This window comes from Epinephelus moara, chromosome 2 (genome assembly GCF_006386435.1).
Source record: "Epinephelus moara isolate mb chromosome 2, YSFRI_EMoa_1.0, whole genome shotgun sequence".
In the NCBI taxonomy this organism is placed as follows: domain Eukaryota; kingdom Metazoa; phylum Chordata; class Actinopteri; order Perciformes; family Serranidae; genus Epinephelus; species Epinephelus moara.
The window spans coordinates 12,074,080-12,092,927 of record NC_065507.1 but is presented as its reverse complement, the minus strand read 5'-3'; the positions used below and the strand labels follow the sequence as shown (position 1 = coordinate 12,092,927).

Genomic DNA, 18,848 nt, shown 5'->3' with positions numbered 1-18,848 from the left:
CCAGGCCTCTAATTAAGGCAGGCGTTTATTAGTCAAAATGTGTAGCCATGCTGGGCTATTAAAAGTGATTGGGCTTTTAATTGAAGTTTTACGGTATTTAAACTTCTGAGAATTCCAGACGTGCCTTTTTTGGAGCCATTACAGTTTGAAAATGTAAAAGTATGTTTGACAATAAGTAACAAAGTCACAGGGGCATCAGCTCACATTGTTTTCATCACTTTATTGTTCATAGTGGTGTTTACAGAAGTGAAATAATCCACATAAAGTCACTTAAGACACATTATTTTATTCCCAAATGGAGCAGCTGAAGCACAGTTTTGCAATGCTGAGGGCCCACAACTTCAGCCAGCTTACAGACCGTTGTTGCCGTGCTAATGTAACAGCCAACACCAGTCTGATAAGCTAGCTGACGGGGTGGGAAAGTGGTGTCAAGTTGTTCACTACTGGGAAGATGGAAAGGGGATCTTATCCATGAGCCGGAGTGGACCAGAATCTGCAGATTATGTTTCAGGCAGGACTTCCCCCCAGCACAGGGAGGATTTGGGAGTCAGGAAGGCAGTCACATTAAAGTCTGAGTCAGATGAACATTCAGATTAAGAACACCAAAAGGGCAATTTAGCTCAGACTGTTGAGGATATAATGTCTTCCAAGACTTACTAAAAAGTAGTAAAATAAAAAATTGATTAGTGCTGACGGTTGACTTACCTTAAAGATGATGATTTCTAAGAGAAGATTAAACATTAGGTCTATCATGATGGTTAAATAACAAGTGTACAACAATTTTTAAACATCACAAAGCGTAGCCTATCAGGATGAACATTTAAAAATCTCATCCTACAAGAGAATCCAAAAATAACGAGACTCAGACTTGGAAACAAGTGCCATGATTTACATGTTTTATATATGATCTGATCCAAGGTTCAACCTAAATGTACAGAATAGAAATGGGACTAGTTAGCTGAGAGTACAATGTCACTATACAAATGATATCACCGTTTATTTTTTTTGTTTTGTTTTGTTTTGGTTCAAGTTTAACTCATGTCCACACAGACCATTAGAATAGAAATACATCTGCGCATACTGTCAAAAAGATATTAAGATATTTACACAATGTGCAAACTATCAATACCACACTGTTTTAAGTTGATATTGCTTTTTTTCTCACCATTTTAAACTGACAATTTCCAGAGACAAAAAAGAGACATATTGGTCTTTACTGTATAACAGGACAAAAACATGAGGAAAATTAAACCCTGAAAAGAAAGACCATCCATAGCAGTTACCTTGGCAGCACGCTGTACAAACAAGTCATGATCCATCCATACATAAATGTTACAAAATTAAATAAAAATCAAGTTAATAAGTCAAGAACTATACTCAAGGGAAGTCAGACCTTCCCGTCTTGCATAAGGCATAGCATCTGATGGGCACTGCACGTACACAGCAGTCACCACCAAACCGCTGCTTTACTTCTGAGGTCAATGAATGGGTTAATTTAACGTTAAAGTAACATGTTAAGATCAGCAAGAGAACCAATCGCACTACACACGCCTAGATTGTGAGATGAGAGGAAGAACTACAAAACCTGAAGAGGGGACAAACCGTAAACAGCACATACATCCTCAAAAGCACACGCGCGCACACACGCCAACAAATAGTGCCTGGTTTTTGAGTGGTCAGCCTCTGAGAATGGATGGGAGGGGGGGTGAGGTTTGTTGTTAAGTTGTGAGTGGCTGTGGCCGAGTGGAGGGCTCTCGGCAGCAGCAGAAACACAGTCACTTGGATGTTTGTACCGCTTTTGTCTCGTCATCACTTGGTTTTCTCCTCCGAGTGCCTCTGCTGCTGCAGCCGCTTGGCGTAGCTCTGAGCCATGGAGTTGACGATGGAAATGACAAAGTAGCAGACCATGACCAGCACCACCTTCTCAAACACCCACGACAGCCAGTTCTCATCCTGGAAAACCCAAAATTAGGATGCATATGCTATTAGTTACCATCATAAAAGAATAATGTTACAGTATATGAGCACACAGATCAGATACAGCAACTAAAATATTGTGAATATTGTTGGCATCACTATGGGAGGAAAATTAGATCAACTATAAAGACATATTTTCACCATTTGCAAAATTTAAACTTAAAATTATGTGCAGCCAGAGACTGATGCCAACTAAAAACTAGAGCTAGATGTATAAAATCCTATCATCTTATTGCAAATATATTCATGTGTTGTCCAATAAGTAAGAAATTGCAGAACAGAAATGTCAAAAATATGTTTAAAATAATTAAAAGATAATTGCTTAGTTACATTGTTTGTCCACTGGAGAGCATTTACAATTATATTTTTAAACTCTAAAATGTCCCGCTCAGTACAGTTCTTTACAAAAAACAAATGTAAGGATCTTTATAATTATGTATAAAGATCCTTACATTTATATTTGCCTCAAAAATCAAGCATGAGTTCAAAAAACAACTCTGATGTTGCTGCTTTTTCCATAATGCTCCAAGTGTTGGATAAATTTATAGACAGAAATTTTAAGGCTCTTGATTTTATGAAACCTTTCCAGTGTATAATTCAAAGTCAAGAGTATGACAAAAGACTTGCATACATCCTAACAAATAAATGTACCTATAAACCTCACATTCTGGTGATAAAAAACAGTAAGTGGTGCTTTGTTAAGTAATATATTGCTCTTACCGCTGGTTTACTTCCTCCAGCATGGTGCAGCTTGTTCCTCTGTGCTTCCAGGTACTGACTGAAGGGCTTCTGAAGTGATGGTCCCACTTTGGGCACAGACCTGCCATGGCAGCCCCGCATACATCCACACAGAATGCCAAAGAAAAGAGACACCAGAGACGGGGAGGAAGAACATTAATTCACTTACCCTTTAAAGCACCCTTCCTTTGACATGTAGCCCAAAACTGAAGCTTTAAACCCTGAACGTTTCTTCCCCGTAAGAGCCTCAAAGAGCAGCTCATGAAGTCTCCTCTCTCCCTGAACACTACCAAAAGGTCCTCACTGATCCACCAGTCAACCAGCATCCGTGTGACAGTTAAAGGCTGAGGGCCTCATCCTACAAGTGGGGCCCATATTGGAGCTTTCACCTCCTCTACTAAGCACTGAGGAGGAGCAGGCAGCAGAGAGGAATGAAGCAGAAACCCTTCAGTCCTCTTTTTATACTCCACAGCTCTCTATAGGAGCCAGTGTCAGCCCCTTCAATCAGGAAGTGAGTCGGCATGATGTCATCACCTTTACCACCATTGCTGGCTTCTCGGTGAAAAGCTATCTAATCAGGGTGTGCTCATGTCCTTATTTGGCTGTGTGGATTAGCTCACCAGGGGGGCAAATCATAACGGATACCATTTTTATCAATTCATGTCATGTAGACGCACCGGTGTTATGGTTTAACCATGGGGTCAGTGGTGGTACAGTCTACGTGATGCAGAACTTATCATTACCATGAAAAGAAAAATATACTGCAGGCTGTTAACACCCAGACTTCCCACTGCATAAAGTCTGTCTCAGATTGGGACATAAACATGTCGTCTAGACTAGACTAAGCAAAAAAATGAGACAATTTAGTAAACAAAACAGTAAAAGGGAAGTGGGTAATTGCTGATTTTAAATCAACCTAACTAGTTCTGACTGACTCATTCCTGTTATCTCTCACTTTACATGCAAGCACACAAATATACACACAGCAACAGCCAAAAAACACCCTTTATTAGCACTGAGGCACTCATCATAGCGAGTCACCAAGGGCCATCTGATCATGGGAAACAACCCTGAATCATTTTTTTTTTAAATCAAAAAGAAACAGGAGTCTCAGTTTGACTGTAGTTTCAGATCCTAATATGGTCAAAGTTACTACATGTAAGTGCACATTTCTCAACCACTGGACCAATAAAAGCCACTTCCTACAGACATGTTAATCACAAACTTAACATCAAGTCTGACTAAACTCTTTGCTGGCTCTCTTAACATTGACTTGACTTAGAAAATCTTTCTTTAACATTTAGGATATTACCCTTACTTGCTCTAAACTGGCTAAACCTGAAATCAGTTTAACAGGCATATATTTTTTTCTTTGTCTCCGATTGTGTTTCCCGCCTCACCGGGGCAAATCTCTCAGTCAAATCTGAACTGCGTGAGTCAGATCAACATGTTCGGATGGGACCTCACATGCCTGACCACCAATGCTGCGGAGATGGATCGCACGTGGGGAGGAAAAAAAAACCTTTGTGTGGAAAAATGCAAAAATGCATGCACGTACGCCCCCGCAGTGAAAGCATTTATTCGTGCAGGATCTCCAATCAGTGGTTGAAATGCATCTGAAAATGTTTATGAATGCACTGCTGACCACAAAACCAGGGGGAAGACAATGACTACATAAAGTAACCAGATTAATGCGGTCTTTCGCCCTCACACACATTCACACACACACACACACACACACACAGAAAAATGCTTACCCAATGAGTGACACCATTTGCTCCACTATGTGCTTGCTGAAGGTGATGATAACAAATAGTTTCTGCAGGAAAACAAAGGAGAGATTAATAAGCTGATTAGTTTCTGATCAAATGCAAAGGTATCAACAACATGGAAAATTTCTCCATTAATAAAAGTATATATAGATATTTTGTGTTTTATGGGACATCAGAGGAAAAATTTAGCGACCAACAAATAATTAACAATGTGGGACACGTGACAAACAGAAATTGATCGACAGACGTACATCTTGATTTTTAATTTTAGCAGCACAGCTGTGGGAAATTGAAGCCACATCTGCCACCGTCTACAGACTCACTAATTACAAAACTCAAACCTGGCAGTAAGCTCAATTTCGGGCTGCGAGGGGCTTTGTGTGGTTTTGGGGGGGTGAAACCACAATATTCTTTCTCCGGTCCTGAAACTGATCAGCTTTAAACACCATGACACATGGCCCCCCGGACAAAATCAGACAGGATATGACACGTGATGCCCGAAAGGTTCAAGGTACAAAAAAGAAAGAAAGAAAAAAGAAAAATACAAAGGCTCCCCCCTGCAGACTCTTACCGTCTGCTCAATTTCCTTCTCCCATGTCTACCTTCTCATGTCCACTCTACATCCTCCATATCCCCTGCTGCCCGACGGGGCCCTTTGTCTGAAAGGCCTCAGAGTGAGATCACTGGCTGGTACCACCATGAGATGGATAGGTTTAGTTTATTAAGACACAAGGCGAGTCACCCACAGACACAGACAGCCTCCCTTAGTATAGGCTTATATTAGTCACTGGGGTGGCAGTCTCAACAATACGCTCCGTAATTAACACATTTTTTGATCTAGTGCATTTTTAAAAATCCAAACTCTTGTTAAAGACTTCTTAAAAGCTTCCCCCCTTTCATCTGGAGCCTGTTTACATGATCTGGATGCATCTCAAAGCTAAAACCAGTATAAGGAATTCCCAAAGGACCGGAGCACCGTCAGAAAGAGTTAACCAGAAGTGCACAATTAGGAGTTTCTCACAGCCACACCGACTCATGATCTGAGCTCTAAGTTTGATCTTAGCTCTCCCACACGTTTTGAGGTCGTGGGGATTGTGAATCAGCCAGCAGCGCGTACCCGTTTTTCTTATGAGTGGATTTTTTGACACACGTTATTACAATGTGGACAGAGAACTGTGATGACATGAAACAAAAGAGGAGTCTTACTCAAAGCCAAGATGCTGCGTGCCTCTATGGTTTATGTTAAGAAATGGAAAATCCTGGTGTAAGGTGAGGTAAATGGATCCTTTGGTAGTTTCTAAGCACCTCTGATACACCTTTAAGTTGAGCTACTGACCTGTATATGCATCTTGATGATTGCTTTCCCAATTAGAGTTGCTCCAAAGAAGGTCCAGAAGGGAACCATGAAATGGCCGCATGTGATTCCAGCCAGGTCGAAGAGAGGATTGGGGATCTGAAACGCACACACACACATTAGAAGATATTAAAGATTCAGAGTCTTATAATTTACCCGTGTTACAGCTGTCAGGTTACAAGTTAATTTCCTTCAATATATATTTGCATCTACAGTGACAAATATTTGTTGAAATGAAGAAAGGAGTCTTGAATGCAACATTAAACTTTGATCCAGCATGTATAAATTGCAGCAACATAAATTTCAACTTACAGAGGCACAGGCCAAGATCCCAAAAAAGCCCACTTTCTGCACCATGTGCTGAACTCCCAGTTTTGCTCTTGTGACAACATCCTGCAAACAGAAATAAAATAAACATCCAACTCACATTACTGCTGTCAGATATGGATGGGTAGGATTATCTTCAAATTGGACTTTTATGACCCAAAACTTGTTCTACCACACTTGAACACATTTTTTTTTAAATACATGGGTGTCGCTGAACACAAATAAGCCTTTTACTCTTTTCTTAAAATAACCTTGCTCTCGCTTTCAGTGTTTGGTTTTCTACCAAACAAAACTGTTGTCAGCGATGTTATTACAAGGAACGAGAGCCTTGTTGAGAGCACTGTGGTAAAATACTGGCTATTTCTGAGCACTGTAAGATACATATATTTTTTGGTGACTCTGCTGGCATCACAGCTGAAATCTTTTTGGCACAAAAGTGACGAGGATCTTTTGATCCTAATCTCCATCCCTGTGGGGGTGAAACGTCTGTGGTTACATGGTGAAGATCACAGCCGATGCAGGAGGGAGATTAAGAGGCAGTTTCCAGAAACTGGCATCTCATCAATGTCAATTATGGAAGCAATTTAAAGTTTAATTCAGCCTTAGTCTCTACAATTAAAATTTATATTAGTTTTCATCTTCAGACCATACTCATTTTCACTCATGCCAATTATGTTTGTAGCCAATATTTGTGGTGCATATTCTTTTAATTCAGAATTTTTGTTTTACACATCACAAAAAAACCACAAAGATACAGCATTGAGGTTTACGAGTGACAAGTTATGATCAATGTATCTAATTCCTTGCCACTGAGGCTAAGTAATTTTAGTCCAATGCAGTCTTTGCCACTAAAATTAAATAATTCTTAGTGTAACTTATTGATAATTATTTAAAAATGCAATCAAATAAATCGCTACACATTTTTAGAAATGCTTTTCTCTTTTTGTCATGTGAGATTCTGTAGATCGTCACACTTTTCACGTCACATGAAAATATTGATTATACTAATACACACCTCTAAGAGCCTGTTTACACCTGGTATTAACATGCTTTCAGTGATCCGAACACAGGTCCACAGCCGAGACACATCATCGTTCATACCTGTCTATCATGCCTCTCCAGCTGACCACGTGTGTTCAGATTTTGTGACTGTGTAGTCTACGTCACTTATGCTAGCAGCACAATTTGGCCATGCACACAGTTGTTACTTCCACGGTCTCGCTAGCATACTCGCTAGTCATGTTAGCAATTGTGTCTGTACGGCTAGAGATTTTCCTGTCAGCAGAATTCAACATGACTCACCTTCCACAGGGTGAAACGATGGACACTTGTAGAGTGGGAAAGTTACAGTATACAGTGTTAGTGCGCTGCTACCAAAGCAACAACCTCGCTGCATTGATGATGTAGTCCTTGTCAGGGATGCATCAGGATGCATTAGCATTTACACTACAAAATATATGTGCTCAAATGAGACAGCACATCTCGGCTAGTGGTTTGAGTGATAGGATCACAAAGTGTCTTTGAGGTCGTTAATACTTAAGCGCTGTCCACTTGTGACCGCATCACCCAAAAAGCATGTTAATACCAAATATAAACAGGGTCTAAGTGATGTACTGTTTGCGTGACATTCGTTCCCATGAATCATGTCTTTCTCGGGTCTTAATAAAAGTGCTTATGACTCGTCTGTGAGATTGTTGCTTAGAAAACCTCTGACAAATGCACATGTGGATACATCCTGAATACATTCCCATGATGAAAGACATGTGATGTGAGGTTGGCCTCTTCAGCCTATTCAGCTCAAGAGGCAGTGAAGTGAAGAACAGACCAAGGAGACAATGTACACAATTCCTGATTTTCTGTTGCTGCTGCTGACTCAGCATCTGATCTCAGCCGTCTCCAGTCATGTGCCCTTGGTTCCTGACAGGACTGTCTGTCATTCAAATTAGAGGCCGGTGAAAAGAGAGAAGGAGTGAGGGAAGGAGGGAGGAAGAGGGAGCAAGGCCCGAGGGATGATTAAAGGGGGAGCTGTGCTCAGGGTGACTCACCCACGAACAGACAGATTTACTGGAAGTGTAAGGAGGGAGTGGCTTCACTGAAGTCACATGGCACTTTGAGACCAATCACTGGACAGCGGCTCCATGGTCAGTTGTGCATTATAAAGCGGAGGCCAAATGAGATATGATCATATCATATGGGGTGGGTTGGTAAAGTGTAAACACCTGTGCTAATATGGGACCAAATAAAGAGATAGATACTCTGATATTCAGTGTAGTGGCGGTGTTTTTTCAATAGAAGACAAAAGGTTGAGTCCAGGCTAGCTTTCGCACTAAATGTGAGAAATTTAGGGAAAAAAAAAAAAGAAAGCTAATTGCAGTTTTCTTGTGTTTCTTTTGAGATACTTAATCTAGAATGAAATATGATGCACCCTACGTTACGGTGTCACCTTTTGCTACTTCAAATCAAATGAAAAACACATCTGAGGTGGGTACTTCTTTAATCTTTACACAAAATATTCTTTGTATTTTTGTGCTCATGTATATGACCTGCTACACAAAAAGTTAACATCGGAAATGACCATGGCAAAGGTTCTCAAAGCAGATGTGTACGTGTGTGCAATTCTGACCTGGGCGCCCTCAGCCTGCTCCAGCATCTCCTCAAACTCCTCGTAGTCTTCATCGTCCGGATCAGCTCCTGACTGACGAGCCGCTCTGGCCATAAAATATGGAGGCAGCTCTCCAATGGCAGTGCCTGCCCCCTGAACCAGGACAATTTACAAACTCCACGTCAGCATTTGCTTATCTATTTCCAACATTCACACACACACACACACACACGCAACTATTCTCATCATCATCAACTTTTAAATTTGATACACACAGCTGCTTTGTGTAAAGTAATGCATTCCTTGGCTGTGTGTAAGAATTGAGACAAGCTTTTGAAGTTCTATAAGCATCATGGATTTTTTTCACCCCAGTCTAAGCAGGCTGGAATGAGGGACTCCCAATTCTTTGACAAGTTTCCAGCTGTCGCAATGCCACCAACTGCTGGTACTGCCAAACATTCTTGCCATTTTCGGTGCGGATCACTGTACTGTCTCTCTATGCAAACTGCGACTCACCCACATGCAGGCCTCCAGGCGGACCTTTGACATGATTGAGAAGAGGGAGATGCTTCCCTCCAAGCCTTCACCTTGGGGGCAGACAATCTGGTCTGGGTACGGAGGCTCTGGGAAGTCCGTGGAGCTGCACTCGTATGCTGCCAGGGTTACTGACGCTATATGAGGACCCTAAGAGAGAGGTGAGACAGATGGATGGGATGAGTGGGTTTTATAGATTAGAAGACACTGGGACATATACTGGCACTTGCACATGAAATCATTTTGTCCAGCGTGTGTAATGAAACATTTGGACATGTGGCCATATTGTAAATGTGACAAATGCTGTAGCCCAGGGGGAGCTGAGCGAGGGGATACACAATACGAACTCAATCTACAGTGGTCACGGGTAAAAGGATATTTTGAATTGCTACTGAGAGTACTAACTATTAAACCTTTGACAATGAAATGTGATTATGTTGCACAGCCCTACACTAGTATAAAGTTGCTGTCCTGCCGCTGAATGATTAAACAGGCTCACAGGTACAGACACACCAACAGTAGCTGAGTCACAGTCTCTCTGACAGGTAGGTATGTCATCATTTATCATTGTAGAGACTTCTGGTTAGGCCCAGCCACCTGGCCTCAATAACAGTTGGCCCACCTGTAACTACAACACAGCTACTCTATTATGCCTCCTCTGAGTGATACAGGCAACACTGACGGTAGATGGACAGCACACAATTAGTCTGTGTTGACTGCGACTGCTCCCCCACAGCAACTCCCCACCCCGCTGAGCGTGAGCACACAGGAGGCTTCTTTAATTTACACAACAGTCTGCTTCAGTCCAAACAGAGCTCCGTTTAACAGCATTTCTTCATGACGCGCAAGTGTTAACAAAGAAAAGAAAAGACTAAGCTGTGAGTCAAACAAATTATGATACTCATCAGACAGGCGATACACTGGCCCCATGGTGAACTTCTTTGTTCACCAGAGTCAGCAAAGCCCAGCTCTTTGCACACAAAGCAAATAAACCACTTCTTTGCCCGGTAACCATTGAGCAAGTGGATTTCATCAAGTACCCATCAAATAAAATAAATATGTGAACAAGTTTACTTTGCTAAAGAAATGCCTGTTGTTCCCCAGATGCTGCATTGTTCATTACAAGCCAAAATACTAAAAACTGGATGGTCTACTGACATTTGTTTTGTTCTTAGAGCCTTTCCGATAGTGGGTCTAAATATGCAAAGGTTACTGGAAGGATGACTCAACAGGAAGGAGCATAGGGTCCTTAAAATGGCTTATCCCCTTAGCAGCATGAATGGATTCAGATAATTTCACAGCAGTCTGCTCTGACACTTTGACCCCTGGGTGGCAAAAGAGAGGCGTTCTTGGGTGCGGTTCTTGTGTGTCACCAAAAAATGTTTTAACGATTTAATCCTCTAGGCATTATGAACAACCGCAGCACATTTCGTGGAAATCCCAACAATTAGTTTGCAGAACACTTTGTGTTGATTGAGTTTAACTTTGACCTGACAGTGGCATGCAGTTTGCAGAATTAAGAATCGTCCTCTGGGCATCATGCATGCTGCACAGTAATAGTCCAGGTATGTTGTTTAGAACAAGATGAAGAAGGACGTGGACTTTTAAGTGGTGGATCTTAATCAGGCAGTAAATTCAATGCTTTTTATGACCCGTTCAAAACATTTTACCCAAATTAAGGACAGATTTTTGGACAAATCATGTTTTATGTATTTAAGCATCGCAGGTAAGTAGTATGTGGTCCTGTGTAGAGGTAAGTGTTATATAGGAATGTGGTTATTAGAGTTAAGTCAGTCTACATTTTGCCAACAGGTAAGTGCAAGTATGACGTAAAATGACAGTGTTATAGTATTTTTTAAAGATGTGTAACATTAGAAATGTGGACTTTTACATAGAAAGGCTTCACTCATGTTCACAAAGAAATTAAAAAAATGAATAAATTAAATTAGATAAAATGTTTGTGGTCGTTAAAGACCTCACAAATTCAAATTCAAGACTATTTAATAATAATAATAATAATAATAATAATAATAAATTTGTAAGCACTTTTACAAATGCTCAAAGAGACTTTACAGTCTTTAAAAATCATAAGATAGAGCTAAGTCAGAATAAAATTAAACTCGAAAACAGCAATAAAACAGTATAAAACACACAAACTTATACATTAAAAGCTAATTTAAAAAGGTGAGTTCTGAGCATGGTCTTGAATGTTGGGAGGTGTGTGCAGATACGGATGGGTTTGGAGAGGGAGGGGGCAGCGACGGAGAAGGCCCTGTCCTCCCAGGTTCGGTGCTTGGTCCGTGCAGGTAGTGAGAGGAGATTTCCTTCGGATGAGTGGAGGTCACAGGAGGGGGGTGTGGTGGTGGAGTAGGTGTGTGAGGTAGGAGGGGGCCTGGTTGTTGAGTGCTTTGTGTGTGAGGAGGAGGATTTTAAACTGTATGCGATGTGTGATGGGGAGACTTTTGAATCTAAGACTTTTTAAGGACCTGTAGACACCCTGTAATTATCATCTTTAGCTCCCATCATTACAGGGAACAATCTGAAAGTAGACAAATCTAAAAGACGACAAACCTACAAGTAAAAGCCACAATGTATGAATGTGTTGTTTTTTTTATTTCAACCACAATATTAGGACTAAAATCCAGCACTTAGATCAGGGATGTCAAACTCACTTTAGCTCAAGGGCTACAGACAGCCCAATCTGATCTCAAGTGAGCCTGACTAATAAAACCACTGCATAATAACCTATAAATTCATCAGCTCCAATGTTTCTCTTTGTTTTCATGTAAAGAAGTACAAGTCCATTCTGTAAATGTCCATCCTTGAACAAAACAGATGACTAGCCAGAGATGTCTTGAGAAAAATAAGCGCATTTCAACATTATGTCTCCGTTTTTCCACATTCTTTTGCACTGTGGCTGCTGACTGATAATATTTTGCAGAAGGTTTGACATCATTAAACATGATCACAGTAAGTATTCATTGTTGTATCAGAGATCTGTGTTCTGCTCAGGGTGGAAAAGCCTCTGAAGCAGAGTTTCCCATGACCTAAGCTACGCGCTCTTTAACTTGCTCCTGAAACCTAGCACCTCACAGCCTAGTCATCTAGTGAGCCTGACTGGACCTTCTGAAAGGCTGGTTCTAGCCCACGGGCCATATGTTTGACACCCCTGACTTAGATACACAGCAATGACTTACAAAACATAATGATGAATCATAAGGATCATACTGGTGAGTGAATCCCCTTTCCCATGAGCACGATGAACTCATTCTCTCTGTGGGGCTATCTAATAATGCTTCAGGCTTAAATTCAGTGTAACTGCGCTGGTGAGACGTGTTTTTTTCCCCTTCTAAGTTAACGCCGGGGGTTTCCTGTCTATGGCTGACATCAACACTGAGTAGGCAGCAGTGGTAGGAGCTGTTGCACTGTGAACATAAACTCAGTGTTAGTGAGAAGGGATACAGGAAATAGTCTCTTTGTGAGCAGTGGACTTGTGTCATGTGACTAGCAGTGTAAATAGGGCTTTCACAGTTCTGTGAAAAATTATGAGATGGTCACAGAGGTTTGGGGATTTGCAGTGGAAGCAACACAAAGGGGACATTGGCAGCATGACAGACTGTGTCACTCCCATGTATCGACTTTTGTATGGAAATCATTCTCATCAGAGAGGTATGCCATTTCCTTAGCACCCACACCCTGGATTACCAGCAACCTGATGGCTCCTCTAAATAAGAAACATGCCTTTATGAGATGGGTTAGGGACGGCTTTTAAAGGGTACAAGCATATCTAAAATGGAGGCTAGAGGAAATGCTATGTAACAGCCCATTTAAAATGCAGCCACATCCGCCCCAGACACACCCTCCGAGTGGCCCAGCATTCATAAATATACTATACTGGGACAACAAAATGAGTACACTACATATAGTCGCATCCTTCTCGTCTTTATTGAGATATAAATATGTAGGATGTATGGATCGGTGTAGCGAGACCATGTTGCGCGATCCAGCCCAACTGAATTTATAACTGAATAGTCCTGCTCTGAAATTTAAAGGGGAATAAGATAAAGGATGCTTGGATTAGTGAGAGAGAGATCAGGAGTTTGGGGGTGGTGGGGGAGGGTGTAACAGAGAGGAACTGGGAAAAGACAAGTAAACTGAACCTTTTTCCTAACAGGTTTGACTCTGAGTCCTTAACCTCTCCAAATGCACTACCTCATAGCTACAACCCCTCCAACACGCTGTTGAAACTAATAGTAACCTTGGCCAATTAAAGATGTTGAGTTAATGGGTATTTAAAGCAACACATCTGGACGGCTGTGGCTTAGAAGGTAGAGCAGGTCATCCGTTAATCGGAGGACAAATCTGCAAGATACTGACCCCAAATTGCTCCCGATGGCTGCTCCATCAGTGTGCGAGTGTGCTAAAACTGAGTAGCAGGTGGCACCTTGTACGGTAGCCTCGGCCACCAGTGTGTGAATGTGACTCTTAATGTAAAAAGCACTTAGAGTGGTCAGAAGACTAGAAATGCACTATACAAGTGCAAGTGCAGGTCCGCATTCTAGCTGCATGGACCACAGGAAGCCTCCCACTTCCTATGGCAATAATGAGACACAGTATGATTTTCCTGAATTTCAAAAGAATGGGTTTGCCCAAGTGTCTGAACAAAGCACTTCTCTGCTTTAACAGCAGGGTTAGAGCTCCTAAAATTTTGGGAAGATTAATTCCTATTGTACTATCTGGTCACAATGTTTCTCACAAGATTTTTTTGAACAATTTCCAAGTGAGCAGTTTGAGTAACACAAGATAGACTTTATCAGATGAGTCAAATGCTTATGGAACAAATGCTTATCACAAAATGGCTTCTAAAATAGCCTCAATTGCAAAAGTAAACATGATAGTTGTAAAAAAAAAATAAATGAGAAAATTTGTTGCAACAGATGGCAGGTTGCTCCTTATGGGAGAGATGACGGTGCAGACTCACATTAGTAAGAAACCTCCCTCACACAGAGAGGGGAGAGAACATGAAATCACACCCTCTTAGTATTATAATTGGACACAATATAAAGTACCTGAGGACTACTTGACAACAGAGGACAGTGAAACAACTCAAACAAACGCATGGTGAGTATTAATGGAAGGAGTGCACACCATCTCTGAAAAACAGGAAGGTCACGGTTACATCTTTTCCCATTATTTCATTATGATGGAAACAGCTGACTCAGCTGGCCCACATCTGCACAAGTTCTACAGGACAGAAGCCACATCATCAGCCTGGAGCGGACTCTGTTGCACTAAGGTTTTATTTTGCTACTTCTCCTTTTTTACCACAACCAAGACAAATGACACACATTTTGGTGACTCAGGCATACAGTCATTCTGCGACTGCATGTCAGGGAAAAATTACACCTTACTTTTGGTTAGCTTTGGACAGGCGGGTGACAAAATGGAACAACTTTGAAGAAGTAGAAGACAATGACTATGTGACGCCATCCTCTGGCAACTACAGGAATAGACACACATGGGCTTTTATGCAGGTATATGTGGAAGAAAAAAAAGTGTGTGGTGAATTAGATGTAATTTACATCTGAAGAAAAGCAGCCTGCGTACACACAGGATATCCTGAATCATGCTGAGAACATCCGACCAGATAATCAGGGTTAACAGTTTCTCTTTAAGGCCATTATCATTTTGCGGCCTTTTGACTGTTGAGATATGGGCTGCACATGGGCGTGATGAGTCTGATTTCCCAGAAACATGAAAACACAGTAATGGGTACTACAATGACAAAAAATGTGGATGATTAGATATGAAGGCGATTCAAGTGGAAATTTGCATGTCCTTTTATCTCCACCAGGTAAAAGCATTTGGTCGTGTGTGCGTGTGTGTGTGTAGGTATATCTGTATCTGTCTGTTCGCAGCTAATCTCGCAAACTACTGGACCAATCAACCTCATGTTTTGTGTGCACATTTATGACCGTATGCTCAAGGACCTCTCGAGGTTATGGTGGTTCACATTTGTTGAAAAACTTGTTTTATTTAGTGCTAAAATACCGTCATTAACTGCTCATGCCTCACTCCCCTTAACCTGCTGGTAGGGGCCACATGTTTTCCGGAAACCTGCTCGATTAAAAACGGCAAGCCTATATCCGCTGCAGGCCACATCTCTGCCTTTATTATGGCTCCAAAACTGACATCCATACAAAAGATTGGTCCCACTTTAACCCACAGGATCTACAGATGCAGGTGTGCAGGGTGGAGCTCTGATGATCTTTTCTAGTTGTATCTGTTTTTGAGTGCACTTACAGTGTCTACAGGTGGACAACTGAATTACTTTATAGCTGCTACTTTTTTTGGGTAATACAATACATGCTTCTCATTCAAATTACATTTGATCAACATATGCTGAGGCTGATTTAAAATTATTAAGAGCCAGTGTAGCTAGTGGCTTTCTAAGGACGTGTTTTTTCCCCCCTTACTTGAGTCTTTTGCTGTGTTACTTATTTTAAAATTGAATGCCTTGGCAGCCACAGGTCCCTCAGAGTGAGGTTGTTTTCTGCTTATCTGAATGTTTTGTCATGCATCCTAATGAGATTGCAGTGCGGTCTGATTCCTTTTTTCATATCCTTTTCATATAGCCTACTAGTGCCTCTGTATTCTGTAGTAATCCAGTTAAAGTAAGCCTACGTTTTACTTCTACTACTGCTTTTCTGACACTGTTATCTTTATCTTGTTTGTTTTTTATTTTTGGTTTGAAATAAAGTCCTTCATTCATTCATTCATTCATTCAAAGAACTGGTGTGTAATCAAGTGTTATCTTACCAGATAGAGGAGAAAGGTGTGCAGGCCAGTCCCGAGGCCTACTGAAGACAGGATCCCAAGGCCTACCCAGTAGGCACACCATAGGAACCTCTTCTCCAGGTAATTAACATACTTCAGTGAAGAAAGTAAAATAAAACAGATTAGAAGGCGGAGGACACGGGGTATGAACACTGAATTATGGCTGTTGCAGTTCTAGTCTTTCATTGTCTGTTTCAGATGTTTCAATGTACTCGTATTTATAATATTAAAAGCTTGTCAGTTGTAGTCATGGGGTGATTATGGCTGAAATAATACATTTTTATTTTGATTAATATCAGCTGTTTTTAGAGGGAAAGGTGCATTTTTTAAATTTCAATTTGTATATACTTTTTAATCTCATTATATACTAAAGATTAGCTGTATTGGTTAAATATTATTTCATCATTATAAATGTGAGCAATTTAGGAAGATGTGGTGATTGTTTAACTGGAATGTAATGGACCACTGCACAGAGGAATTCGTAAACCGGACTCTCAGCCAACTGTATGATCAAGGGTTACTTGACAACAGTACAGACCTCATTATCTCCCAACATAAGCTTACTCCTAGGAGCCTTTTTAGGCAGCTAAAGAGTGACTTATCATTAACCTTTAAACAGGCAGGTGACGGAGCAGTGGTGTTGATTATTAACATCACTAACAGAAAACAACTCAGCCAAGCCTTACTTGTTGGTGTGCTCCCTCAGTGGAGTAGGCGATGGAGAACAGAGAACATAACACCAAAACTAAGAACACTGTGCCTCGCCGTTGCCAAAGCCTGAACAGAGAAGCAAGAAAACAAAATGGACAATAAGGACACAAGTTCCACACATGCAAACTGAAAAGGTGTTTACAGAAACATTTTTTCATCAATCAATCATTTAGGTCAGAGGGTATGTCAGCGTTAACTGGTGAGCAAAACAGATTCACATGATAAACAAAAAAAGGTCACAAGCACAAACATTCTTGCAAAAGTAGTGCGCCAACAAAGGCACATTTGGAAAACCTTTTTTTAACTTCTTACTTAAACGTCCACTCCTTTAGCTTGATAAGGGTCTCCAGGAGAAAATAATGTAATGTGGTGACAGGCCTCCTCCATAACACCAGAGACAGGCGCTCCTCCTTATCTTTCTGTCGCCTCTCTCTTACTGAAGAGTCTGGAGAACAAACAAAACTGCAATCATCCTCACATACTGTAATACTTGTGTCCCCATCAGTTAATGCATGCTGTTGAACCGGTAATGCTACAAACATGATACATGTGACATCTGGTTCTTGCTCTATTGTGGATCAACTTGTTTGAAAACTGAAAGCAGCATAAAGTGAGTCAAGGTTTTTACGACTTGCTCCAACCATGTGGTGGTAGTTATCATACTGTGTCATCAGAGATTGCACAAGCTAAACTTTTCAGGGACATTTGAGTGTTAACATTTCTACTGTGCATTTAAAGAGCTGAAAGTTCACCAACCTGTCGACTTGCCATTCTGTTTGTCTTTAGCTCCTGCACGTTTCTGTGGCTGCTCACAGCTTGCTCCATTGGCTGCCATGTCAATCAAGGTTTCAGCAGGTCAGGCAGTCTGGATGGGAAAAAGAGCGGCGAGTTGGTGTCTCTTGTGTAACAGTGTCCTCCCCGCTGGTGTTTTGCTCCCTACTGACCAAGACAATATGACAGACGCTGTGGGACTGTCGTGAAATCCTTATCAAGGACTCTTCGGCGTTAAAATATCAGACTGCCAATGCAAATGGTTCGTCAACTGACATTCAAATTACATTAGCGTAAGAAAAAGAATATATCATACTAAACTCTAATACAAAATAGCACTGACTGCCTCACAACACTAAGATATAGGGCTTACTTAAACAACCGTCGTTCAGTAGGTCAATCTGTAACAAGATATGACGCCAAATGCGTTCACATCATCATCATCCACATGCTAACCGGTTAGCCAACATGCTAACGGATAAGCTAGGCACGCTAGCCGTTTCTACATTTAAATACAGCTTTAAAATCAATAACGAGTCGCCTTACTTGTGGGAAGGTGTGTAAAAAATGTTCCCTGTCGCTGTGCTGTTATAGTGATAACAAAATATACTCTTATAAGGTGTAAAACAGAGCGATGTTTGTTACAATCATATGACAGTCGTACCTCTTTCCTGTCCCCTTCACCCGGAAACTAACAGCGGACGTGTCAAAGTAAAACGACGTCGCGGTTCAGCCGTGAATAATTTGTTTGTTATTAACTACTATGGTAAAATAATAAATTGTACAATAGTGAAAAGGAGACGCCGCATAAATAAAGCACTTGCTTACCTCCGGATTCCATTTATGTGACTCAACTTATAAATGAGATACTTTTATTGTGAAATTGGGATGACGACGTATTTCCGTGAGGTGTTTTATGGTCCAATCGGAGGTTGCCAGATTTGCCAACAAAGTGAGACAATTACAAGAGTCTGCGGACTCATTTTCACCTTGACTCATGTAGCAGTAGGTGTCCAAAACCAGATGGCATTGCTCCAAAATTAATTCCTACAACTACTGCTCAGTTTTAGTGACTGTCTGCCCATCAGGGGTCAGGACTGTCCAGCTGTGAGACACATAAGCATGCTTTAAGGATCTGTCACTTTTGGAGCCCTGAAAGGACACCTCACCTCACGTCACACAAAGTCTGCAGTGCTGCTGAGTGTACATTATAGGCTGTTATTAT

General features: G+C 41.2%; 1 protein-coding gene across 6 annotated transcripts; it reads right to left on the bottom strand.

Moving 5' to 3' along the window:
* Window positions 1–882: 882 nt before the first annotated feature.
* On the bottom strand, window positions 883–18,741 carry vmp1 (vacuole membrane protein 1). Of its 6 annotated transcripts, none has more exons than XM_050060226.1 (12): window positions 18,613–18,741; window positions 17,609–17,717; window positions 17,165–17,297; window positions 16,828–16,918; window positions 16,124–16,234; window positions 9,287–9,454; window positions 8,792–8,923; window positions 6,154–6,234; window positions 5,824–5,940; window positions 4,473–4,534; window positions 2,698–2,797; window positions 883–1,953 (listed from the first exon to the last, which is right to left on the bottom strand). In XM_050060226.1, the coding sequence occupies exons 2-12, from the start codon at window positions 17,685–17,687 to the stop codon at window positions 1,810–1,812; spliced, it is 1,218 nt and encodes a 405-aa protein (XP_049916183.1). In that variant the 5' UTR covers window positions 17,688–17,717; window positions 18,613–18,741; the 3' UTR covers window positions 883–1,809. The 6 variants fall into 6 exon arrangements, with proteins under 6 accessions (XP_049916183.1, XP_049916173.1, XP_049916158.1 ...); XM_050060216.1 differs by lacking the exon at window positions 18,613–18,741 and adding an exon at window positions 18,452–18,566; XM_050060201.1 differs by lacking the exon at window positions 18,613–18,741 and adding an exon at window positions 18,288–18,426.
* Between the last annotated feature and the right edge of the window lie 107 nt (window positions 18,742–18,848).

Coding starts and splice junctions, on each gene's coding strand:
- vmp1 (XM_050060226.1), bottom strand. CDS start 17,687: ATGGCAGCCAATGGAGCAAGCTGTGAGCAGCCACAGAAACGTGCAGGA. Junction 4,535..5,823: donor TCATCAAGATGCATATACAG/GTCAGTAGCTCA, acceptor GTTTTCCTGCAG/AAACTATTTGTTATCATCAC. Junction 2,798..4,472: donor CAAATGGTGTCACTCATTGG/GTAAGCATTTTT, acceptor CTGCCATGGCAG/GTCTGTGCCCAAAGTGGGAC.